The sequence below is a fragment of the Rhineura floridana genome, chromosome 18, assembly GCF_030035675.1.
Source record: "Rhineura floridana isolate rRhiFlo1 chromosome 18, rRhiFlo1.hap2, whole genome shotgun sequence".
Classification (NCBI taxonomy): Eukaryota; Metazoa; Chordata; class Lepidosauria; order Squamata; family Rhineuridae; genus Rhineura; species Rhineura floridana.
The window spans coordinates 6,623,175-6,647,817 of NC_084497.1; the positions used below are offsets into that span (position 1 = coordinate 6,623,175).

The 24,643-nt window shown below is 52.3% G+C and overlaps 1 protein-coding gene across 2 annotated transcripts; it reads left to right on the top strand.

Moving 5' to 3' along the window:
• Window positions 1-54: 54 nt before the first annotated feature.
• TMPRSS9 (transmembrane serine protease 9) lies at window positions 55-24,547 on the top strand. 2 transcript variants are annotated; one of them, XM_061600733.1, is made up of 20 exons: window positions 55-167; window positions 5,546-5,724; window positions 6,684-6,811; window positions 7,440-7,507; window positions 7,629-7,798; window positions 9,443-9,484; window positions 10,000-10,113; window positions 10,868-11,039; window positions 11,324-11,589; window positions 12,321-12,457; window positions 12,571-12,892; window positions 12,985-13,156; window positions 13,588-13,859; window positions 14,158-14,294; window positions 15,906-16,260; window positions 16,940-17,056; window positions 20,280-20,451; window positions 22,307-22,572; window positions 22,966-23,102; window positions 23,764-24,547. In XM_061600733.1, exons 2-20 carry the CDS (start codon window positions 5,571-5,573, stop codon window positions 23,923-23,925), a joined length of 3,363 nt encoding a protein of 1,120 aa, XP_061456717.1. In that variant the 5' UTR covers window positions 55-167; window positions 5,546-5,570; the 3' UTR covers window positions 23,926-24,547. The 2 variants fall into 2 exon arrangements, with proteins under 2 accessions (XP_061456717.1, XP_061456718.1); XM_061600734.1 differs by lacking the exons at window positions 55-167; window positions 5,546-5,724; window positions 6,684-6,811; window positions 7,629-7,798 and having other exon boundaries at window positions 7,470-7,507.
• The last annotated feature ends 96 nt before the right edge of the window (window positions 24,548-24,643 follow it).

Sequence of the window (24,643 nt, forward strand, 5' to 3'; positions counted from 1 at the left end):
CCTCCTCTCACCTTCCCTGTCCAACAAAGCCTCCATCTCACATCGCTGAGCACAGGGCAGAGGGGAGCATTTAATGGAGAAGCACCAGAGTCTCCAACTGTGGTGGCAGCAGCAGCAGGAAAAGATTTGCTAATAAGGAGCGGGTCACATTTCCCTGGGCCGGGCAGGTGAGTCTTACCTGAAGTCGGGATGGGTGAGAAATTCAATTTAATTCGCATTTCAGGCGGAATCTATCGAATTAGCCCTTTCGGAAGCAATGTGAGAACCGACGCATAGGCATCCTTTGCAATTTGCACTTATTTGAAAGTTGCAATGTAGTTCACCAGTCAAACACGGTTTAATTAAATGCGCAGGGTTGAGGGAAGGTGTGTGTGAAGATATGGGTGAACATAACATCCAGGAACGCATTGTGTGATGGGAAATGGCTTGCTAAAATGAGTGCACGCGTCGAAGCTGCAAAAATGCATTTATTAGGAGAAATCTGCACTAAAAGGCTGAACAATTTTCACGAGGATTTTTTTTTTAATGCAAATTGCTCCAGAAATGTGGAGAACTGAATTTAAGATTGGCAAAATGAGAAACAGAGAGAACTGAAACAGGCACATCTCTCCATCCGCTAACCTGAGGATGCTCCCTTAAGCACCATCCTTGCTGGTGGGAAGGGTTAGGGGGAACTGCACCTGTGGAATGTGCTCCGTAGTGCAATAGCAAATTCGGAAGTGCAGGGTCCCTTCATGCTAATTATAGTCATGCCCCTTCCTGTATTTTTGCTGTGGGGTTGAGTATGAGATCCTTGATAATGCCTAGGAACTAATAAATGTGAAAGAGGAGAGTGTTAGCTACTGAGAAGAGTCTTCTCAGTGTTTGACTCGCCTCCTTCCACTTTGGCTCCAATCCGCAGGAAAGGATAAGGAAGCAAGTTGGAAGACTCTTCTCAGTGGCCAACACACTCCCCTTTCATGCTGATTGGCTTGTAGGATGCTGGAGACATAGGGACCCTGCTCCCCAAAAAGTAAAGGGTCTCAGACCCCCCGAGACCCTGCATGACTACACCCCTGGATGTGCTGCTCCAGGGGGCAACTGGATGTTGCAGAGCGACGGCAAAGGAGCAACCGAAATGATCAAGGGGTTGGGGCAACTCTCCTAGGAGGAACGATCACAACTTTTGTGGGCTTTTCAGTTTTGGAAAAAAGGTGTGAGAAAGAGGAGACCTGGTAGAGATTTGTAAAATTGAGCGTGGAGGAAGAGGCCAGAGAAAAGTTTTTCTCCCTCTTGCATAACGCTCCAACCCACAGACGTCCAATGAAGCGGAAAGTTGTTAGATTTGGGACAGGCAAAAAGAATCACTTCTTCATGCAGCGCAGCGTTAACCTGTGGAACTCTCTCCCACAGGAGCCACTGGTGGCGAACAACTTGGATGACTTAGACAAATTCAGGGGGGCCACTGTGAGAACAGGATGCTGGACTAGGTGCCTCCCCTTTGGCCTGACCCAGCTGCTGCCGGCCTCTTTCTTTCACAGTCAGCAGCTGTGGCTCTTCTAGTGCTGCTGTTTGCCTTTTTCTGGCTTCTCCTCTTTTCCTTCCGCTGCAGAGACTTGACTCTGGGCATCCCCTGGCACCAAAGTTTGCCCATCGCCTGCGAGTGGCGCCGCTTTATCCTGTGGGGAGAAGGAACGGGGCAGGAGTGTCACAAGAGCCTTTGCACTTTGCACCGTCCAGCAGGTTTCAGTCCTGGAAACGGGACGTGGGGTTCAGTCCTGCCGGAGCCAGGCTTCAGTCGAGGGGGGCTGCTAGCCACGATAGCTATGCAGTGCCCCCCACTGCTTCCAGATACCTGCTGCTGGGAGTCACAAGAGGGGAGAAACGCCTGCCGTTGTGCTCACGCCTGCTTGTCTGTTTCTTCCCATTGGGGGCGTCTGGTTGGGCACTGTGACAACTGAGGGGAGATATGATAGCACTCTTTAAGTACATGAAAGGTTGTCACATAGAGGAGGGCCAGGATCTCTTCTTGATCATCCCAGAGTGCAGGACACGGAATAATGGGCTCAAGTTGCAGGAAGCCAGATTCCGACTGGACATCAGGAAAAACCTCCTAACTGTTAGAGCCATACAACAATGGAACCAATTACCTAGAGAGGTGGTGGGCTCTCCAAAACTGGAGGCCTTCAAGAGGTAGCTGGACAGCCATCTGTCAGGAATGCTTTGATCTGGATTCCTGCTTTGTGCAGGAGGTTGGACTTGATGGCCTTATAGGCCCCTTCCAACTCTACTATTCTATGATTCTAAGGTGCTGTGTTTCTTATGATTTTGGCTGGCAGTTAAACTCTGAGCTGCCTGTAAAGTCGCTTTCCACCCTCTTCCTGCATGAATCTGCCATTTTTAAAGGAGGAGGGCTGAGCTAGGAACCGTGTCAGAAGCGAGAGCCAAGGTGGCGAAGCGGTTAAGATATCGGGCTGGGACTAGGGCGGACCAGGGTTCGAATCCTCACTCGGACATGAAGCTCACTGGGTGACCTGGAGCCAGTCTCTCTCTCATTCTCTCTCTCTCTCTCTCTCAGCCTAACCTACCTCGCAGAGTTGTTGTGGGTATAAAATCTGGAGGGGAGAACTATGTACACCACCTTCAGCTCCTTGGAGGGAAGGAGGGCTGTAAATGCAAGAATAAATATCAATCAATCAATAGAACATCTGGGACGTGTGACATTCAGTGGGATAATCGACCCAATTTACTTGTGAAGAAACCCCTGTGAATTTAACAGGATTTGCTTGTGCCTGGACATGATGAGACTTGCTGCCCTGGGCTCTTTCTGGGAGGAAGGGCGAGATATGAATTAAAATAAAATAAATTTAATATAAATTACAATATAAAGTCAGTGCTACTCAGAATAGATCCACTGACGTTAATGGACCAAAGTTAGTCATATCCATCAGTTTCAGTTGGTCTAGTCTGTGTCGGACGTGCATGAAATCTTACTCAGACTAAACTCTTTGAAATTAATGGGCGTCACCCAGCCTGTGTTCATCGGCGAGGTGCGGATGAGGCTTCAGCTCGGAATCTGCAGAGGGCCAAATGCCCCCAAGCATTCCTAAGTAGGGCATCATCAATCCTGCTTGGCGGATTTGGGGACCTGGAGGAGGAGGGACACCCCCCCCACACACACACACTGTGTTGGTCCCGGCTCTGCCCTGTGCTGCCACCCTGGCCCTCTGATCGGGCTTCACATGGCAACCAGAGTCCTCTGAAACTGAGCCCCGTCACTTCACAAAGGAGAACCACAAAGCCACCCCTCTCAGGGGAGATCCCTGGCAGGGCTGCCGGCAGAAACAGGAGAGGCCTTTCTCTTGGCGCTGAGGATGATAAGGGCCGTCCAAGGCGGGTGTAAATGAGGAGGAAGGCAAAGGGAGCCTGCTTTAGACCTTTATCGCAGCTCCTCCTCACTAGGAGAGGATTGTTTCTGCGAGTTTGAGAAGGCAAGCTCTGCAGAGCCAGGGCCTGTTATCTTGTGACTCTGTAAAAGTCTGTAAAAGCACATTGACGCCAGCAAGCTCTCTCTCTCTCTCTCCCCGCTCCCCTGTTGTCTTTTCCACTGTCTGTTGGCCCAGCCTCCCTCAACCAGGCGCCCTCCAGATGTTTCCAGACTGCAGCTCCCATCAGAACCCTTCAGCGTAGCCAGGGGTGTAGTCATCCAGGGTCTCAGGGGTACTTGGACCCCTTACTTTTTTGGGAGCAGGGTCCCTATGTCTCCAGCATCCTATGACCCAATCAGCATGAAAGGGGAATGTATTAGCCACTGAGAAGAGTCTTCTAATGTGCTTCTTTGTCCTTACCTATTGATTGGAGGCAAAGTGAAAGAAGGTGAGTCAGCCACAGAGAAGACTCTTTTCAGTAGCTAACAATCTCCCCTTTCATGCTGATTGGCTACTAGGGGCATCTCTCCACATCCCGGGGTTGAGGAAACACTCTCACCGCATCCTGGGGTCGAGGGAGACGACCGCTGCTGCACCCTCCCCCTGCCGGCTCCCCGCCCCTCCCCCTCATGGGGGCAGGCGACATGGGGGCCTCTGCACAGGGGCTGCCCCTCCCTGCTCCCAGCGCAACTGTCAACTGGGGTGGACTGTCCTCAGTGCGCCCCGACCGTGTCATGCCGCAGGGTGGGGAGGTGCCATGATGGGCGCCCTGGGTTCACGGAGACATTGGCCGCCCACCCGACCCGTCTTGAAACATGGACCAAGGAGTCTAACATGCATGTGAGTCAGAGGCTCCACACGAAAGCCCCTGGCACAATGAAGGTGAGAGCTGGTGCGCGCCAGCCGAGGTGGGATCCCGAGGTTGCTGAGTGGAGGGCGCACCACAAGCCCGTCTCACCACCCCATCGGGGAGGTGGAGCGTGAGCATGCGTGCTAGGTCCCAAAAGATGGTGAACTATGCCTGGGCAGGGCAAAGCCAGAGGAAACTCTGATGGAGGTCTGTAGCGGTCCTGATGTGCAAATCGGTCATCTGACCTGGGTATAAGGGCGAAAGACTAATTGAACTATCTAGTAGCTGGTTCCCTTTGAAGTTTCCCTCAGGATAGCTGATGCTCATTACCCGAACCCTCCCGCAGTTTTATCTGGTAAAGTGAATGATTAGAAGTCTTGGGGGTGAAATTATCTCAACCTATTCTCAAACTTTAAATGGCTAAGAAGCCTGGCTCGCTGGTGTGGAGTGTGAGCCACCTAGTGGGCCACTTTTGGTAAGCAGAACTGGTGCTGTGGGATGAACCAAACACCTGGTTAAGGCACCCGATGCTGACGCATTACGCTCATCAGACCCTGTTGCAGGCCTTCCTCCCGCTGCCCAGGTAGATCTGGCCAACAGACCGAGGGATACTTGAAGCAGGAAGGCCAATGCGTTTTGATGGGTAGACCTGGGGGCCAGAAAGCCAACGCGTTTCAATGGGTAGACGTGGCATTCCCAAAGCCTATGCGTTTCAGTGAGTAGATGCATGGAGCCGGTGAGTAGCAAAAAAGAGAGGGAGGGGTGTCACCGTGACTATCACGAAGGGAACCTGCACTTCTGAATTTGCCACTATACTCCTGAGCATAGATCTGGCATAAGATTATTTAGTTCCTTCTGACACAAGTTACAGCAGCCCCTCTGTGCGGTGGATGAGGGCCAACCTTCCAAACCTTGGATGGCCCCTCGCACGCTCAACAGAGGATCTCCCAAGAATTACAGGGGGGGAAATCCCCCTATTAATTCTGGGCTATTTGACAGCCATCTGCTTACGGAATGGCTAGCTGGGGATATGTTCAGGTGCTGACACGTGTGTTTGGGTGCATCAGCTGGTCAAAAGCACTCTCCCGGAGATGAAACATCTGGAGGCTCCTAGGTTGAGGAAGGCTGATCTGAATGCAAGGAATTCGGAGCGCTTGTTTTCCCCACTTAGAAGTGAGCACAGCCAGTGTGTGTGCAAAGCTAGCCCCTGAGAGTCTGTGTTTGCACATCTGAAAGGAGGGATTCATTGCAAAATCCATTCCAGCCCTAGTCTTTTTCCCGCCTGTAGATCCTTCACAATTTGTGGGACGAGCATGGAACCACCAGCCATAGCTGTGGAGCCGGTGCTGGAGGAAGAGAAGGTGCCTTCCGTGGCTAGATGTGGCGGCGCTGGACCCTACTGCAAGGTGGCCGTGGCCTCTGTTCTCCTGAGCGCCGTCACGGCTCTGTGCGGCGGGATCCTGATGGGTGAGTCTGTGGGGATTTGTTTTGGACATGCCTGTGTTTCAGCCAACATCTTCAACGGCAAGGGGTCCCCAGAGTGGGGGAAAGGGATGCCTTTCCCTGGACCCCTAAGGCTGAAAATGATGACCAGGGGACTGGAAACAAAGCCCCATGAGAAGACTGAGGGGAGATAGGATTGCACTCTTCAAGTCCTTGAAAGGTTGTCACACTGAGGAGGGCCAGGATCTCTTCTCGATCGTCCCAGAGTGCAGGACACCAAAAGACACAGGCCATTGCTTTACAGGAAGCCACGTTTCGGCTGAACATCAGGAAAAACTTCTTAACTGTTAGAGCGGTACGACAATGGGACCAATGACCTCGGGAGGTGACACTGGAGGCCTTCACGAGGCAGCTGGACAGCTGCCTGTCGGGGATGCTCTGAGCTGGATTCCTGCACTGAAAAGGGGGTTGGACTGGATGGCCTTGTAGGCCCCTTCCAACTCTGTTATGATTCTATGGTGCCACGAATGCGTCACTGAGGAGAGTGTGGATTCACAGTCAGAGCCACCACTGAAAAGGCTCCTTCTCTCATTGATGCCATGGAGGGGGCATACAGAAAACGGCTTCAGATGGCAAGAGCAGGGCCTGGATAGATTCATATGGGGAAAGGTGGTCCCAAGGCTTTTATAGGTTAAAACCAGCATTTTGAATTGAGCCTGGAAACTAGTAGGCGGCCAACGCAGCCAGCCCCGGATCACGCAGGAGGCCTGGCTGAGTGTGTCGACTCTCAAAAGCCTTGCTGGAAAGGTGGTCACACACGCCTGTCTTCATTTTCCCTTTAACACCAGGCAGCTGAGCATGGCAGCCGGAACAGCCTTGCCTATCCAACAGGGGGAGCGTTGGGCAAGTTCTGCCCTGGGCTTTCCTCTCCCCTCCAGAGCAGCGCTTTCGCACCAGCCCCCTTTCCTCTTTTTGCTCCTCAGCGTTCCTTGCGAAGCAAGAATTTCTCTTTGAGCACCTGGTGGAACTGCGAGGGATCCCCTACGAGAGCACCTTGCAGTGCCTCAGCTCTGACTACCACCGCACGCTGACCCCTGTCCTGGAGAGGTTGGTAAGTTGGCCCCTTGCAGAGAGAAGAGCCCCTGGATGCCAAGGCGGCTTGGCGGCGCCTGCGTTTAACACCCAGTCTTTGCAATTCCATGCAGCCGAATCTTCCCTCTGTAAGCCCTGCGGGAGTTGTGGCATTCGCGTTGGCCTTGATAGGCTTCAGGGCCTGGGCCCACTGAGGCAATGACGATTCTGTAGTGTAGATCCCAATGGGGAAGGACCATAAGCTCAGTGGGTAGGGAGCTGCTGCCAGTCAGTGTAGGCAATACTGAGCTGGATGGATCAATGAGTCTGGTTCTGCATCCCTTTCTAACGTGACTTACGCCGCTCCCTCTCCGCATGTTTATACCTCTTAGGAATTGTAACCGTTAGCGTTGTGTGGTGTTTCATAGAATCATAGGCTACTCTGAGGCCATCTAGTCCAACCCCCTTGCTCAACGCAGGAATCCAAATTAAAGCGTCCCCGGTATGAAATGTTCAGGGAGTTGGGTAAGAAACAGAACATGAATCATCGTTGAAAGTGCGAGGATATGAATTATGCGACTAAATCAAAGCATCCTCTAAATCTGGCTCTTTGTGCTTTGGGGGGGGGCTCCACTCTTTGCACCCTCTCTTCCTCTTCCCCTTTTCAGTTTAAAAGCAGCTTCCAGAATTCAGCCCTGGAAGGGACCTGCTCGAGGTGCTCCATCCTGCAGTACAGGTAGGCCCCCGCATTGGCGCTTCAGGTGCGGGAGGAGTGCTCTCTACAGCCTGGACTAACTGGCCTGGGCCTCTGTCGCTCGCCGGAGGATCGCAAGGGACCTCTTGCTTCCTCTTGGCAGGAAGGGCAATGCCAGTGTCCTCGTCCACTTTCGCCTCTGGTTCTCCACGCAGCCGCTCAGCCCGGGCGCGGAAGAGGAGGCCCTGAGCAGGGGCCTCGCCACAGCCCTGGGCAAAGAAGGGATTCCTCTCCCAGTGTACGGCACCATCTCTTCAGTCGTCTCCCTCGCAGGTATCAGTGAACCACGCCTTACCCCTCTGCCCAGGGAGCTTGGGGTGTGCAGGTGGTCTCCTTTTTGTCCTCACAACCACCTTGCAAGGTAGGACAGGCTGTCCGAGCAAGGAATTTAAAGCCAGGTCTCTGAAATCTTAGACCAGCCACTGTGTGTCTCTCAGCAATGCTCCAGGGGACAGGAGGTATGGCTGGGGTGTTTCTCGCAAAGAATTCTGGGAACTGTAGTTTGCCCTCACAGAGCCACAAATTATTATTATAACCATGATTATTTATTACAAAAGATAAGCATCTCTGTTATCTTTTGGGCGCCTACTGAAAACTTTCCTCTTTCAAACAAGCCTTTTAAGTAGAGACTTTATCCCAGTCTGTGTCTGTGTTGGAACTGGTTTCATTTTTAAAAGATGTTTTGTTTTAATGTTTTGAAAGATGTTTTGTTTAAATGTTTTGAAAGATGTTTTGTTTTAATATATTTTAAACAGTTTTGTTTTAAGATGTTTTAAGAGTGTTTTTAGTGTTTTTGTCTGCCGCCCTGGGATCCTTCTGGGACAAAGGGCAGGATATACATTTAATAAATCATTTTATTCATTTATGTCCTGCCTCTTCCTCAGAACTGGGACTCAAGGCAGCGTACAAAATTGACAACAAATATAGTGCGAGTCGTTTCCGACGTTTTACTAGGCAGACCATATATATGGGGTGGGATTGGCAGTTCCGTCCCCGGCCTTTCTTTACCCCCCACTGTATGCCGGGTACTCATTTTACCGACCACGGATGGATGGAAGGCTGAGTGGACCTCGACCCCTTCTACCGGAGATTCGGCTTCCTCCTTCCATTGGAATCGAACTCTGGCCATGAGCAGAGCTTTGGCTGCGTTACCGCCGCTTCCCACGCTGCGCCACGGAGGCCCATGAAGTTATAATTAAAATGTAATTAATCTGACTATAAAGTTAAAACCATTTAAAACACCCTCCCATAAATGCAAGTTAGTAAAAACAGCACTCTCCTAACAGCCCTTGCGGTCAGTTCCTAAAAGCCTGTCCCATCCCCCTTCACAAAGTACAGTTCCCAGGATTCTTGGGTGGGTGTGTGTGCTTTAAATGCATGGGGTATGTACTCAGCCTTAGTCCAGCTGCCAGAAAGTGAATGAAAGAATGGAGATCCCTCGGAGTCCATGCTTGACCAGAGAGGCTGTTTGAGGCTTTAGCCAGACCATTTTTCATTTGATTATCATTGTTTGCATTTATAACCCACCTTTTCTCCAACAAGCTCAAGGTGGCATACAAACACGGTTCTCCCCCTCCTCATTTAATCCCCACAACAACCCTGTGAGGTAGGTTAGGCTGAGAGGCAGTGACTGGGCCCAAGGTCACCCAGTGAGCTTCACGGCTGCGTGGGGATTCGAACCCGGGTCTCCCAGGTCCTCGTCCGGCACTCTAACCGCTACCATGCAAGTAACTCCATATTATGATAGTAAATCTTTGTGCAGGGGTCGGGAGGTATGGACAGCTGTGGCAGTGAAGACTTGCTGGGAGGGAGGGTGCAAAGCTCTGGCCTTATGTGGCCTGCCTGGAACGGAAAGCACTTTGGCTGCAGCAGACCTGCCCCTGTTCTCTCTTTGTTCCCCCCCCACATCTTTTGCAGGGCTCAGCAGAGACACCCCCTCTGGAATGACTTTGAAATCAGGTAGGCTTGAAATCAGGGGATGCAATGAACGCCATTTGCACTGAGATGGGCATCTTTGCGTAATTCATTCTGCTGTGCCTGGTCCTTTCAGCACGGTGAGATCGATATCGAATCTCACTCATCACCTCCAAACCCCTCAAAGTCCGGCTCAGTGCCTTTATGGCTTCTCTGGTATGACAAGAATTGCCGAGCTGGAAGGGGCCGCTAAGGTCATCAAGTCCACCCCCCTGCTCAATGCAGGAATTGAAGTTAAAGCATCCCTGCAGGTGGCTGTCCAGCTGCCTCTTGAATGCTGCCAGTGTTGGAGAGCCCACCACCTCCCTTGGTCATTGGCCGTACCACTCTAACAGTTAGGAAGGTTTTCCTGACCTTCAGTCGAAATCTGGTTTCTTGTAAAGGGATGGTCTACGTGTTTTGACGTTTATGCAGCCATAAGGGCTAGAAACTTGGCTTTAAAAAAAAAAGCTCCCCCCCCCCAAGCTTTGGTTCCAGTCTTCCTGCTGCTGTGCTTGCAGGCACGTGTCCTGGGAACGCCTTTGCCTGTCGCAACAGCCAGTGTGTGCCAAGGGTGAATGTGGAATGTGACGACCGGCGGGACTGTTTGGACGGCTCCGACGAGGCAGAGTGTGGTGGGTTCCTCCTCTCCCTCCGCTGCTCGGGTGGGCAGCCCAGGGCATCTCAGCCACGTTGGCCACGCAGGGCTCTCCTTCTTCCATACCCTGCTGGAAAGCAGACAGGCATCTGCTGCTTGAGAGGAAAGGAGAGGACAGTGAGGTCTAAAAAGCTAAGCCCATCTTTCAAGGCTGCAACTTTTAGTCCCGCTGTTGGCTGCATTAAATGCATTTTGATGGACTAGTAGTTCATATTGACGGAAGCTGTCAAGGGCCCTCAGAGAAGAGGCCTTCCCCTCCTGTGTGTGAGAGCAGGAGAATGCCTCTTGACGCCTGCTGTTGGCCTCCTCAATCAGTACTTGTATTGAAAATATTATTGGAAGGTGTATTGCGGACAAATTGGACAGCGTTGCCTATTTATTTATTTATTTTCATTTCTAGACCGTCCATAGCTAATAGCTCTCTGGGCGGTGTACAAAACGAGATTAAAATAGTGGCTGGAGGGGATGCAACCCTCCCCAATGCACCTGATTTAGGCTACAAGACTGGCTGGCTGGCTTTTATGTTTTTGCACATGGCAATTCTCATGTTTTGATGAGAAGACCAGTTCTTCAGCCGCATACGCCAGCATTTCAGAATCTGGAAGCTTGCAGCAATCAGTATTTTTTAAGGGGCTTCTAATGTTTCTTGCTGGTTCTGACCCTCTGCATACGTGACTAGTCAGACCTCCTTTGGGGGTCCTCCTTGATCCTGGCCCTCCCCTCTCTTGTAGACTGCGGCTCTCGGCCAGCCATGCAAGTGGCCAATCGGATCGTTGGGGGGTCGGAGGCCTCCCGGGGGGAGTTCCCCTGGCAGGTCAGTCTGAGGGAGAACAATGAGCATTTCTGCGGGGCGACGATCCTGGCGGCAAAGTGGCTGGTGTCCGCGGCGCATTGCTTTAACGAGTAAGCACTGAGCAGGGGGTTGGACTTGATGGCCTTACAGGCCCCTTCCAACTCGACTATTCTATGATTCTAAGCTTGCTGTCTCTGGTTGGGCACCCTCCCCTTGCTCCATCGGAGGGTGCCCTCCTTTGTCAGTGGGTGCCCATAAGAGATCTGGGAGACTGCTGCTGTGCAGCGTAAACATTTTCCTGGGGCCTCACTGCAGGCAGGTTTCCCTGCAGAAGCGTTGGCCAAACAGGCCCTGCTGGCTGAGCTGATGCACTGAAACTCTGCTGCCGCCCCAGGTTTCAGGATCCAGGGACCTGGACAGCCCACGCAGGCAGCATCTGGCTGAGTGGCAGCGCTGTGAAGGCCACAGTGGGCCACATCCTCAGGCATCCGTCCTACAACACCGACACGGCCGACTATGACGTGGCCTTGCTGGAGCTGTCCGAGCCGCTGGCCTTCAGCAAGTACGTCCAGCCTGCCTGCCTGCCGGCATCCAGCCACGTCTTCCCACCCGGCAAGAAGTGCTTCATTTCCGGCTGGGGTTACCTCAAGGAAGACTTTTGTAAGCGAAACCTTGGGCAAAGGTGGAGGAAGGGGCAGCCGTGCAGCTCAGCCTAGCCTACCTCACAGGGGTGCAGTGAAGATAAAGAGCACCGCACAGATAATGAGAGATACGGGCTGCGTGGGTGGGAGTGAACTGAGTTTAACTCTGTGTTTTAATTGCGCAACTGCTCTCTTTGAGACATCTGCATAAGAGAGCCCATTGAGAAGGAGTTCTCTTTAGCCTCCTGGGCCACACTGTAAGGAAGGCCACTGTTAGGCCCACTTTACAGGCAAGGGCTTGCTCAAGAGCAAGTCCAGGAAAGAAGTGGCACTTGAACCCCAATCTCAGGCCATCCCTCAAGGTGCTAGTCCATACTAGTGAAGCACTTTGAACTGGGTTGGGGACCCAAACCTTGCAGAAATGCTAAGATTGATCGATGAATACGTTGCTGTTCTGCACAGAGTTCGAGGTTGCTGTTGCTCTCTGTTTGCGCGGCAGTGAAAGATCAGAGCCCTCCCCCTCCTCTGGCAACTCTGGATCCTAGATCCCCACAGCTCTCCCCTCTTTCTCTGTTAATCCAGGGGTCCCTGCCAACCCTATTTACAAACGAGCGCAGATCTGAATCTACCCCCGGACAGACGAGCGCCGGACTCCGCGTCCTGACGAGTCCCCCTTAGGCAAGCCTGAGCCTGGACTTTGAGTTCAGCTGCACGAACCCCCCTTTTAAAAATCTCTCTTCCTGCCTTTAGTGGTGAAGCCGGAACTCCTGCACAAGGCCACAGTGGAGCTGCTCGACCAGGCGCTCTGCGCCAGCCTGTACAGCCATGCCCTCACCGACCGGATGCTGTGCGCCGGCTACCTGGAGGGCAAGGTCGACTCCTGCCAGGTATGGTCAGAAACCTCCTGGGGTGGCCGAAGGAGTTCTCGGTTCCTCTTGGAGAGGCTGAGAGCTCCTCCGCTGTGCCCTGGGGGGGTCTTCCTCCTTCTCTTCCTCCACAGGGGGACTCCGGTGGCCCGCTGGTCTGTCAAGAGCCCTCGGACCGCTTTTTCTTGGCCGGCATCGTGAGCTGGGGAATTGGCTGCGCCGAGGCCAAGCGCCCGGGGGTCTACTCCCGTGTCACCAAGCTCCGGGACTGGATCCTAGACACCATCGCTGCGTTCAGGGCTCCACCAGGCCTTACCCTCCCGATGACCACCACGCTGGGGCCCCTGGCCTCTACCGAGGGCACCGACACTGCCGGCAAACCCCGCCTCGGCTCCACCACGACCCTGGTCTCCACGACCCCCAGCAGGCCTGCAGCGACAGTGCCCCTACTCCAAGGTAGAGCCTCCCTTCCAAGCAGGGGCCCATCTCGCCTCCCCCCGTGAGCCCGGAGGACCGATGATGGGTGGGCTTGCTTTGTCTCTGTGCAGAGTGTGGCCGGAGGCCGGGCTTCTCCAAGCCGCTCAAGATCGTGGGTGGCCTGGATGCATCTCACGGGGAGGTCCCCTGGCAGGTCAGCCTGAAGGACGGGCTGCAGCACTTCTGTGGGGCCACCGTCATTGGGGACCGCTGGCTACTCTCGGCCGCCCACTGCTTTAACTAGTAAGTACGAGGAGCGGGGTGGCCTGCCTGGGGTCCCAGGGACTCCATAGCGTTGTCCGCATGGACCGTCGGCGACTCTCCAGGATCGCCACCTGACCTGGAGATGCTGGGGGGTTGAGCCCAGGACCTCCTGCTGCCCACTGAACTATGGGCCCGGGGAGAGGAGCAGCACCGATTACCACTGAAGGGACCCCTTCCCCTAGGACTGGGGAAACTGCACGCAGCAAGGTCAGTCCACCAGCCTGGGGGTGGGAAGCCCTCTGCCTTCTGAACCACCCCAGGGGTGGAGAGGAGGAAGTGGGGGGGGAGACCCCTTGCAGGCATTGTAACCTCTGTGTGTGGGTGTGTGTGGGGTGAGTCCCGTCGCCCCCTAGCCTTGCTGGCACTAATGGTGTTCGCCATGTGTATCTTGTGTCCGCACGTGCTGGTAGCACCAAGGTGGAGTACTTGACGGCCTTTGCAGGCACCACCTCACTGTCGGCAGCAGGGAGCACCTCGGTGAAGGTCAGCGTGCGGCGGGTGGTGCCGCACCCCTCCTACAACTCCGCCCTGTTGGACTTCGACGTGGCCGTGCTGGAGCTGGCCAGGCCCCTGCCCTTCAGCAGGTACATCCAGCCCATCTGCCTGCCCCTCGCCATCCACAAGTTCCCTGTGGGGAGGAAGTGTGTGATCTCCGGCTGGGGAAGCCTTCAGGAAGGCAACGGTAGGTGGCTCACAGCTGCGGCTAATTCCCCTCCCCCACGTGACTGAATATGCGCGTGCGTGCGTATCTAGAATTTTCAGCATATTTTTAAAAAAATACGCACACTTCCATCTGTGGAGCCTCCATGTGCAGGGACAGTCTACCCGTGAATGCTGGCTGCACCAGGGGAGAGCTGTTTCCTTCACACTTTGCTTGGGGGCTTCCCGGAGCCATCCGGATGGCCACTTTGGGGAGGGGGCTGTGCCCCTGGCCCGGCAAGTTCCTGCTTTATATCTTTTCCTCTTTTGTGGACCCGCAGTCTCCAAGCCTGAGAACCTCCAACGTGCGTCTGTTGGCATCATCGACCAGAAAACCTGCAACGTCCTGTACAACTTCTCCCTGACCGAGCAGATGATCTGTGCCGGGTTTCTGGAAGGGAAGGTCGACTCCTGCCAGGTGAGGTGAAGGCTCCTCTTTCCCAGACGTAGGTGCGCCCACGTTTGAGAGGCGCAACGCAGGATCTGCAACGCTGGAAGCTCTGTTTCTGGTGCATGCCAAGTGCGCCGCCTGTGGGGCGCATGGTACCCTTAGCAATGGCCCCTCTGAGCGGAGAGTGCTGTTGGTACCCTGGTTCCACGTTGTTTACTTGAAATACGGCCAGAGCAGTGCAGACATGGAAAACACAGCGGTGTAAAAAACGGATGGCCTTCTGAGATCGCTTTAAATTCAGATCGGAGCTGCAGTCTCAGATTCATGGACCCCAATCAATTGGTTAGGTTCAAATTCAAGTGAGTTTTCATTTCTGCTCTAATGGGTTTGATACGCACGCACGCTTGCTGACACTCTCACACAGAGACAAAACAGGCACTCTCAGGAATGGAGAGCTTTCATAGCTGCCTCAAGGGAGTCTGCGGTGGGAGAGGGTGGCGATTAACATGGTAAATGGACTTTCGCCGTCAGTTAAAAACTTTTTTGTTTCGTTTAGCTTTTGAACATTGAATAGTTAATTGATTTTTAATGTTGTTACTGTACTCTCATTATTGTTATTTTAGATTGTATTGGATATTGTTACTGTTCGCCGCTCTGAATTCTATGAACTAGGGTGGGGTATAAATTATTAAAATAAATAAATAAATAAATAAATGCCCCCTCCCGTGGCTTTCAAATTCTTCTTCTCACATCTTGGCGATCACTCGTGACCAAGTAAGATTGTCTTCCAAAATACCGTCTTTAACAATGGATCCGTCTGAATCTGTATCCACCGCCGATGTGCCAGGCCATGACTAGGGGCTTCTGGATTTCACAGTCCTGCCCCCGTCGCCATTTGCCAATCGCCACGGGACTTCTGTTATGTGCGTGAATTTGTTTTATGTGGGGAGATCGGCGCACCACGATCAACACACAATCTTGACAGAAAAAGGCTTTGATCCAATGGCATGGGATACCACAACGATTGGAAGTCCTTTATCTGCTGCAGCCTTCACCCGCCTTCACAGCCGTTGTGACGTACACATTGTTATCCTCCGCCTGTTCTGCCATTGAGGACTTTCTTGGATCGTTCTTTGTCTGGTTCCTCTCCCTTGACCTCACCGCCATGGGTGACCCTGCTGGGAGTACATGACTCCCGACGGCATCACTCACAGGGTTCACTGGAACATGCAAGCCCACTCACCACTGCAAGGTGACGATCCAAAGTACCACCTGATTGTGGAACGTGGTGCTCAGAAGGTGTCTACTGCTTTAAAATGTAACGTTTCCCCTGTGGGGCAGGCCACTCTGGTTAAAAGGACGGCCTTTGGGCTGTTCCTTCACTTCTCACCTTTGCTCTCGGTCCTGTTCAGTTGTTCATTTAAAGAGCAATTTGCGTTTCAGCCCTAAGCAGACCCTTTTCCTAAGCAGCAAGTCAAGAATAGTTCTCTGTGAGATTCCAGAGGGGACCTCCAGTGACCAGGATGCATTCCTTGACCCCGATTAACTCCCTTGGTAGAGACTTTCAAAATAGGTTGTGGTGAACGGCACCCGAGGGTGCCCTTGGTCAGCTGCTCCCATCTCCCTCTCTCCCCGCAGGGTGACTCTGGGGGGCCTCTGGCCTGCGAGGAGACCCCAGGCGTGTTCTACCTGGCGGGTCTGGTGAGTTGGGGCTTCGGGTGCGCACAGGCCAAGAGGCCCGGCGTCTACGCCCGGATCACCAAGCTCAAGGGCTGGATCCTGGAGACCATCTCGCCGCGCCCCAGCACTACTGCCATGTCCACTACCAAAGCCGGGGCCACGGCCACCAGCATCGGCACCACGGCCACCGCCATCTCCTCCAGCCAGCCCTTCACTAGTCAACGGACCACCCAGCCAGACCGAAGCACCAGCCTCAGGGCCAGCGCCACACCTGGGCCTCCAGCCAGCACCCCGAAATCCACCCAGTTCCCAGGTACCTGTGGCAGGGCCACAAGAAAGCAAAGACTTAGCAGTGTGGCAGCATTTGCATTCATTGCTCCGCCCAGAAGGGGACACGGCCCCCAGGCTGGAAAAGGTTCCCCACCCCTGTCTATATATATATATAAATAAAATAAAATAAAAATAAATAAATAAATAAATAAATAAAAATAAATAATAAAGGGACACGGATTTATTAAGGCAGGCGCTTTCGAGGACTAGGGTCTGCTGCATCAGGTGCACGAAGCAAGATTCTTCCTGGGTAGGTCTGGATAATGCTTTGTACATCTGACACCCTGGGCTCCTACTGGGAGAAAGGGCAGGACATAAATCTAAATAATAACAGTAATATTTGTACATCTGAAAGCGTCTGCCGGCATGCAGTCAGGGAGTCTTTAAGGACCCACAAGAAACTCTGCAGATTGTCATTGCTGCAACAGACGATGTGACATGATGGTGCCCTATTGCAAAGTGTTTCCTTTTGACTGACTCTGATACCAACATGAAGGGGGGAGTCTCCTGCCTTCCCCCCTCCACGTCCTGTACATGGTCCAACCCCTTCATGCCCCACACAGCTGTGAGCTGGGGGGCTTTGATCCTCCTGTGCAGGGGGAAGAGGGTGGAGGGTCTCAGTTTCCCCCGTGTAAATCTGCTTCTTGCAATGGTGTCCCCAGGTGTGCCGTGCACCCCCTCCACCTTCAAATGCTCTGGCAAAGTCTGCATTGGGAAAGCGAACCCCGAATGTGACGGCGTCGTCGACTGCAGCAACGGCAGAGATGAGTCAAACTGCAGTAAGTGTTCTAGTGCAAATTTCTCTGAATAAATACCTTTTTGTATGCGGCTTGGACTACTGTGCACATTATTGCAAGCAATTTCTTCTGATTTAATGCATTTTTGTATGTTGTTTTCACCAATACATTAATTTCTGTGTGTGCATGTGTTCCCTTAATATCTGCATTTTTGTTGGTTGGTTGGCAAACTGCATTGCAAAATTCAGATGTGAATTTTTGTGAACATTCCTTGGTTGGAGAATTGTGTCTCAAAATTCAGATAAGTGAATTTCAAAGGACGGCTGTGTCGCAGTTCTCACATCGTTTCAGAAACAGCAGATTTGATAAATTTGGCTTGAAATGTGAACTGAATCGAATCTTTCCCCATCCCTAAGCAGCACACCTTTTCCCTGAGACTCAGGACTTAGGGAAATAGGAAACTCTAGTTTATTACAGGAAATATATACTTGACAGAAAAGAGTTCCTAGTTGTAGCTAACTGAGTGGGAGATGCAGACAGCTTCATTTGCACTTTTGCTCTCCACTGCTGGAGTGAGAGAGAGAGAGAGAGAGAGAGAGAGAGAGAGGTCTTCTCTCCCAAGGCCAGGTGAAGAAAAAAGCAGGAAAATGAGGTCAGCAACTCTAAGAAGGCAGGTCAGCACAGGCTGGGTCAGAAGGCCAATCTTGGAAGCTTGGTGGTTCTAAGAACATAAGAACATAAGAAGAGCCTGCTGGATCAGGCCAGTGGCCCATCTAGTCCAGCATGCTGTTCTCACAGTGGCCAACCAGGTGCCTGGGGGAAGCCCGCAAGCAGGACCCGAGTGCAAGAACACTCTCCCCTCCTGAGGCTTCCGGCAACTGGTTTTCAGAAGCATGCTGCCTCTGACTAGGGTGGCACAGCACAGCCATCACGGCTAGTAGCCATTGATAGCCCTGTCCTCCATGAATTTGTCTAATCTTCTTTTAAAGCCGTCCAAGCTGGTGGCCATTACTGCATCTTGTGGGAGCAAATTCCATAGTTTAACTATGCGCTGAGTAAAGAAGTACTTCCTTTTGTCTGTCCTGAATCTTCCAACATTCAGCTTCTTTGAATGTCCATGAGTTCTAGTATTATGAGAGAGGGAGAAGAACTTTTCTCTATCCACTTTCTCAATGCCATGCATAATTTGATACACTTCTATCATGTCTCCTCTGACCCGCCTTTTCTCTAAACTAAAAAGCCCCAAATGCTGCAACCTTTCCTCGTAAGTGAGTCGCTCCATCCCCTTGATCATTCTGGTTGCCCTCTTCTGAACCTTTTCCAACTCTATAATATCCTTTTTGAGATGAGGCAACCAGAACTGTACACAGTATTCCAAATGCGGCCGCACCATAGATTTATACAACGGCATTATGATATCGGCTGTTTTATTTTCAATACCTTTCCTAATTATCGCTAGCATGGAATTTGCCTTTTTCACAGCTGCCGCACACTGGGTCGACATTTTCATCGTGCTGTCCACTACAACCCCGAGGTCTCTCTCCTGGTCAGTCACCGCCAGTTCAGACCCCATGAGCGTATATGTGAAATTCAGATTTTTTGCTCCAATATGCATAATTTTACACTTGTTGATATTGAATTGCATTTGCCATTTTTCTGCCCATTCACTCAGTTTGGAGAGGTCTTTTTGGAGCTCTTCGCAATCCCTTTTTGTTTTAACAACCCTGAACAATTTAGTGTCGTCAGCAAACTTGGCCACTTCACTGCTCACTCCTAATTCTAGGTCATTAATGAACAAGTTGAAAAGTACAGGTCCCAATACCGATCCTTGAGGGACTCCACTTTCTACAGCCCTCCATTGGGAGAACTGTCCGTTTATTCCTACTCTCTGCTTTCTGCTTCTTAACCAATTTCTTATCCACAAGAGGACCTCTCCTTATTCCATGACTGCTAAGCTTCCTCAGAAGCCTTTGGTGAGGTACCTTGTCAAACGCTTTTTGAAAGTCTAAGTACACTATGTCCACTGGATCACCTCTATCTATATGCTTGTTGACACTCTCAAAGAATTCTAATAGGTTACTGAGACAGGACTTTCCCTTGCAGAAGCCATGCTGGCTCTCCTCTTGCAGTCCACTTTTAATGCACTACGTACATACCCACCAAAGTGGAATTGCCTCCCAAACCTTCAAACAGCCCCAAGGGCTACATGACCTCATTTCAGGCAGTCCTCGTCCTAATTTGGGGCAGAGGGGGGAAGGAGGGACAGAACTGGGAGGAAAGGGTGTGAGAGAAAAGGAGCAACCACTCTTCGCTTTGGCTCCAACCCTGCCCACCACTGGCAAATGGACTCCGACAGAGTGCCCTTGATAGAAAACAACCCAAAAGCTAAGGCACTTGCTGCACCCCAACTTCAGTGCTGGCATAGAGAGTTTTAGGAAAAGAGTCAGGCATGCAGAGAAGAGGTTTGTCAACAGGTATCAGCCTTGATAGCATAATGGAGCCTCCATGGCCAGAGGCTTTCTACCTCAGAGTAACCAGCTGGTTGGAAAGAGGGAAGGGCTGTTGCCCAGTTCCTGTGAGCTTCCCATGGGGCGTATCTGACTAAATGGGACCCATCTTATTAAAGGGAGGGGGTTTAACAGAGGAGGGCTGTTCCCTTCATGCTTGGCTGGTGCACTTCCCTGAGGGCCAAGGGTGGAAGCCAAATGGACTTTCTCTTTTATTCAGGGGTTCTTATATCCAAAGATCTTCCACTTTCAAAAAGCCTTTTAAGTAGAGACCTTATCCCAGTTTACGTTTGTTTGGAATTGCTTTTAAAGATGTTTTTGAGAGTTTTTTTTTTTTAAAAAAGCTGTTTTATTTTTAAAATATTTGTAAGATGTTTTGTTTTTGAGACGTTTCAAGATGTTTCTAGTGTTCTGTTCTTTGTTTGCCGCCCTGGGCTCCTTCTGGGAGGAAGGGCAAGAAGGAAGTTTAATTAATTAGCTAACAATAATGTTGATGATGATGTGTAGGAATGCATTAAAACATGAATGTTGCATTGCAAGGACGCCACCCCATTTCTTCCACCTCCAGCAGGGGTGGATTTTGCTACCAGGGTGGCCTTTGGAAGTGTGTCCAGGTGGAGAGTTGCAAACTTAAGTTGAAGTGCAAAGCTGGACGGGGGGGGGGAGAGTTGGGGATGTTAGTCGCTGAGCAGGGAGGCCCAGTTGGCCGGCTGGCCTTGACAGTTCTCCTTGCCTGCTTTTCACCCCCTCCCACCTAGATTGCGGCTTGACCCCAGCGACAGCCTTCAGCAAGATTGTGGGGGGCAGCGGAGCGGCCCGTGGGGAGTGGCCGTGGCAGGCGAGCCTATGGCTGCGGCGGAGAGAACACAAGTGTGGCGCTGTCATCGTGGCTGAGAGGTGGCTGCTGTCGGCTGCCCACTGCTTCGACATGTGAGTTGGGGGTTTGGTTAGCGGGGGGGGGCGGGAGGAGAGGGCAAGGCCTGATACTGTTTTAAGTTTTTTATCTCTTATTTTCATCTTTTAAGTTCTTTTATTCTCACCGTCTTATATGCGTATGCTCATATATGCATGTTTTATGCTTCTATGTGTGTGCATAATGCATTTTATGTATTTGAATAGTATTTTACACATTTTAATTTCCTGTGATTTTTAATATTTTATTGTGTATTTCATTGTCTATTTTATTATATCTGTGTGTGATTTTGTGGTAGCCGCCCTGAGTGCCCTGTTGTAGGGTAGAAGGGCGGGATAGAAATATTTTAAATAAATAAATAAAAATAAAGGCATCCGGCCGGGCCAGGAGGGGCCATCGGCTTCCTTCCCGCTTGTCCTGTGAGGTCTAGAGCAGCCTTTCCCGACCAGTGTGCCTCCAGATGTCGTTGGACCACAACTCCCATCTTTCCTGACCATTGGCAATGCTGGCTGAGGCTGATGGGAGTTGTGGTCCAACAACATCTGGAGGCACACTGGTTGGGAAAGGCTGGTCTAGAGGCTGCGGTTCTGTGGTTAGAGCACCAATTTTGCAAGCAGAATGTCTCTGGTTCACTCCCCCAATGGCATCTCCAGGTAGGCCTGGGATTTATCTCTGAGCCTGAAACCCTGACGAGCTGCTGCCTGTCAGTGCAGACAATACTGCTCTAGATGGACCAGTGCTCTGAGTCGACTCCCTATAAAGCAGCTTCCTCCGTTCCTCTTCAAATACCAGCCCGTTATTCAGAACAATGAGGACTAGAATCTTACTTTATTCTTAGGGGACAGGCCATAGGCCAGTGTGGGGAGGGCCTGCTTTGCGTGGTCCTAGATAAAAGGCTGGTTTTAAATGAGAGTGCGTGTAGGGAGCTGCCAGACTTGTAGCCCAGTGCTGTCCACACTGACTGGCAGCTAGTCTTCAGGTTTTTTAGACCGGGATTCTCTCGGGCTGAACCTGGGACCTTCGGCACGCAAAACAGGTGCTCTGTTGCTGAGCTGCTTCTCTTACCTAAATGCTGGACTGGATGGTCCAAGGGTCTGACTGAGAAGCAGCAGATCCTTTTGTTCAGGAGAGGGGAGTCCTTTTGAGCGATGACCTGCAGTTAATTTGGGCCCGAGCATCTAGAGGAGGGTTTGTTCCCAGGGCAAGAGGGACTCTGTCCAAGGCCAGACCTTCTGGCCTTCCTTAAAGCAGTGGAATCCTGCTAAAACTTGCTGATGAAGGGTTCCTTCTCAAACTGGGGGGAGGTAACAAGTGGGGTACCGCAGGGCTCGGTCCTGGACCCAGTGCTCTTCAACAATCTTTATTAATGACTTGGATGAGGAGGTGCAGGGAATGCTGATCAGATTTGCAGATGATACAAAATTGGGGGGCACAGCAAATACCTTGGAAGACAGAAGCAAAAGTCAAAGGGATCTCAGTAGGCTGGAGCAGTGGGCTGTAAACAGCAGAATGACATTCAGCAGGGATGAATGCAAAGTTCTACACTTTGGAAAAAGAAACCAAGTGCACGGTTATAAGATGGGGGATACTTGGCTCAGCAATACAACGTGCGAGAAGGATCTTGGGATTGTTGTTGATCACAAGCTGAATATGAAAATTGTTAGAGCCGTACGACAATGTGCCCAATGACCTAGAGAGGTGGTGGGCTCCCTGACGCTGAAGGCCTTCAAGAGGCAGCTGGACAGCCACCTGTCGGGAATGCTTTGATTTGGATTCCTGCATTGAGCAGGGGGTTGGACTGGATGGCCTCACAGACCCCTTCCAACTCATTCTGTGATTCAGTTATTCTAAAACCCAACATTCCCCCTTTAGCTACAGCGACCCCAGGCTGTGGGTGGCCATCCTGGGGACGCCCTTCCTGAGCGGCCTGGACGGGCGAGTGGAGAAGATCCTCCAGATCCACAAGCACCCCTTCTACAACGCCTACATGCTGGACTATGACGTGGCCTTGCTGGAGCTGGCCTCGCCCCTGCGCTACAGCAGCACGGTCAAGCCCATCTGCCTGCCAGACAACTCCCACCTCTTCCACGAGGGAGCTCGCTGCTTCATCACCGGCTGGGGGTCCACCAAGGAGGGAGGTATGTGAGGATGGGCTGGGCAACAGCTGCAGGGCCCTTCTACCCTGCTCCTTGTTCCCCCCCGGCTCTGAAGCCACCAGCCATCACTCCCCAAACATCCGGATTCGGCCTCTTGCTATTACTTTTGGCTCCTGACCGAGAGAATCCTGAAACAGCTCTCATTCTGGTTTCACTTGCGGGCCGATTTCCGGTCAAGAGCCTTGGATCAGCGGGCGTTGTGCGGCTCCTTCGGGCACAATCCAGGATACTTTGGATATTTTTGTTTTGTTTTGTTTGAGGACTGGGAGCGTCGTGTCAAGCCCTGAAAGCTGAGCCGCGAGGCGCGTGGCAATTTCTTGTGTTGGGGTGTTGGTGGTGCCGGGACCCCTTCTCATCTGTCCACCTCCTTCCTAGGGCTGATGTCGAAGCAGCTGCAGAAGGCGGCCGTCAAACTCATCGGAGAGCAAGACTGCCGGCGGTTCTACCCCATCCAGATCAGCAGCAGGATGGTTTGTGCCGGCTACCCGCAGGGAACTGTTGACAGCTGCTCTGTGAGTCCGAAACACCATTTCCCCTCCCTAGGATGGCCCAGAGAGGCTTGAAATCCTAGCCCCCTGTGACCCCAGAATCTCCCCTCACTCATGGCTGAAAAAGCCCCTAGTCGGGACAGAGATACAGCTGGTATAGCACAGTGGGGAGGACAGCCTGGCTGGGAGTCCAGAGTGAGTTCAAATCCCCGCTCGTGTCTCCTGGGTGTCAAGGGCCAGCTAAAGATCACCCCCACAGGGAGTGGCTCAGGGGTGACGTGCCCTGCCACCTGTGCAGCCGTGGGCAAGCTGCAGAGTCCCAAGGAGCCCAGTTGCCCCCCAGCTGGCAGTTGCAGACAAGGAAGGGGCTGTGGCAAGCTGAGCAGGCCCTCGCCAGCTGAGGAGGACTAGCCTCAGAGGGAGTCCATGGGAAACCCCCCTGAATACCACTTACCATGAACACCCTATTCGTAGGGTAGCTGTAAGTCAGGACCGACTTGAAGGCAGTCCATGTCCATTTTGGGACAGAGATGGCGCCCAAACTCTGGCAGGAAACAGCTGGTGGAGCCAGAAGCATTTGAGCAGGGATGGAGAGAAAAGAGCCAGAGCCGGATTCTGGGGTCCCCTCATCCAAGAGCCCAGTTTCTACTCCTAAAACACTTCCTTCTTCTGCTTCCCTCTGCAGGGCGATGCCGGGGGGCCCTTGGCCTGCAAAGAGCCTTCGGGAAGATGGTTCTTGGCGGGCATCACCAGCTGGGGCTACGGCTGCGCACGGCCATACTTCCCGGGTGTCTACGCCAAAGTGACAGTCGTGCGGGGTTGGATTGGACAGAACCTCAAGGTGTGAACTTGCCACCCGGGCAGGGAGAAAAGGCGTCCCAAGAAAGGCAGGGGGCCTGGCGCAAGAGACAGAAGAACAGCCCCTGGCCTTGCCTTGCCGACCTGCTACTGATTGGGAGGGGTACTCAGGAGTCCCCCCCTTTAACAAAAAGGAGCCAATTTAGGACATGCTTTCTTTGAATAAAGGGGGGCCCCTTGCTCACTTCAGAATCATGCAAGGTTGCAGGGCCTGGAGGGGCAGGAAAAGGTCCCCTCCCTGTTGATCCACCCGCTCGCATGACTTCTGCTATTTCCCACTCCTGTAAGGATAATTTGTGGCCCAGAGCTGCCTCTTGGGAAGGAAGACTGAGGGGCGGGTGAGGTTTTTCGCCTTGGGCCCAGGACAAGATTTTCTGCCAGTTAGCCTGGCTGGAACCTCTGCCTTTATTTTGCTTTCCAATGCAGATGGTCCTCTGGGTGAGGGACTCTGCCTTGTACCAGAAGGCTGGATTTTGGGGGTGGTGGTGGCGGCTATGAGTACTCTTCCTTCTCTAGGCTGTGCCCCACAAAGTGAGCGAGCGAGCGAGCGAGGACTGGGGGAAAGCTGCAATCGCCTGAAATCAGAGCAACAGACCATTAAAACAAATCACTTTCTGGAGCAGGACGTTGATAAGGATTCTGTGCCCACCTTGCGTTGCTGCGTTGGCTGTGCCAGCAAAGGTTTTTCCACCTTGCCACATTTAAAA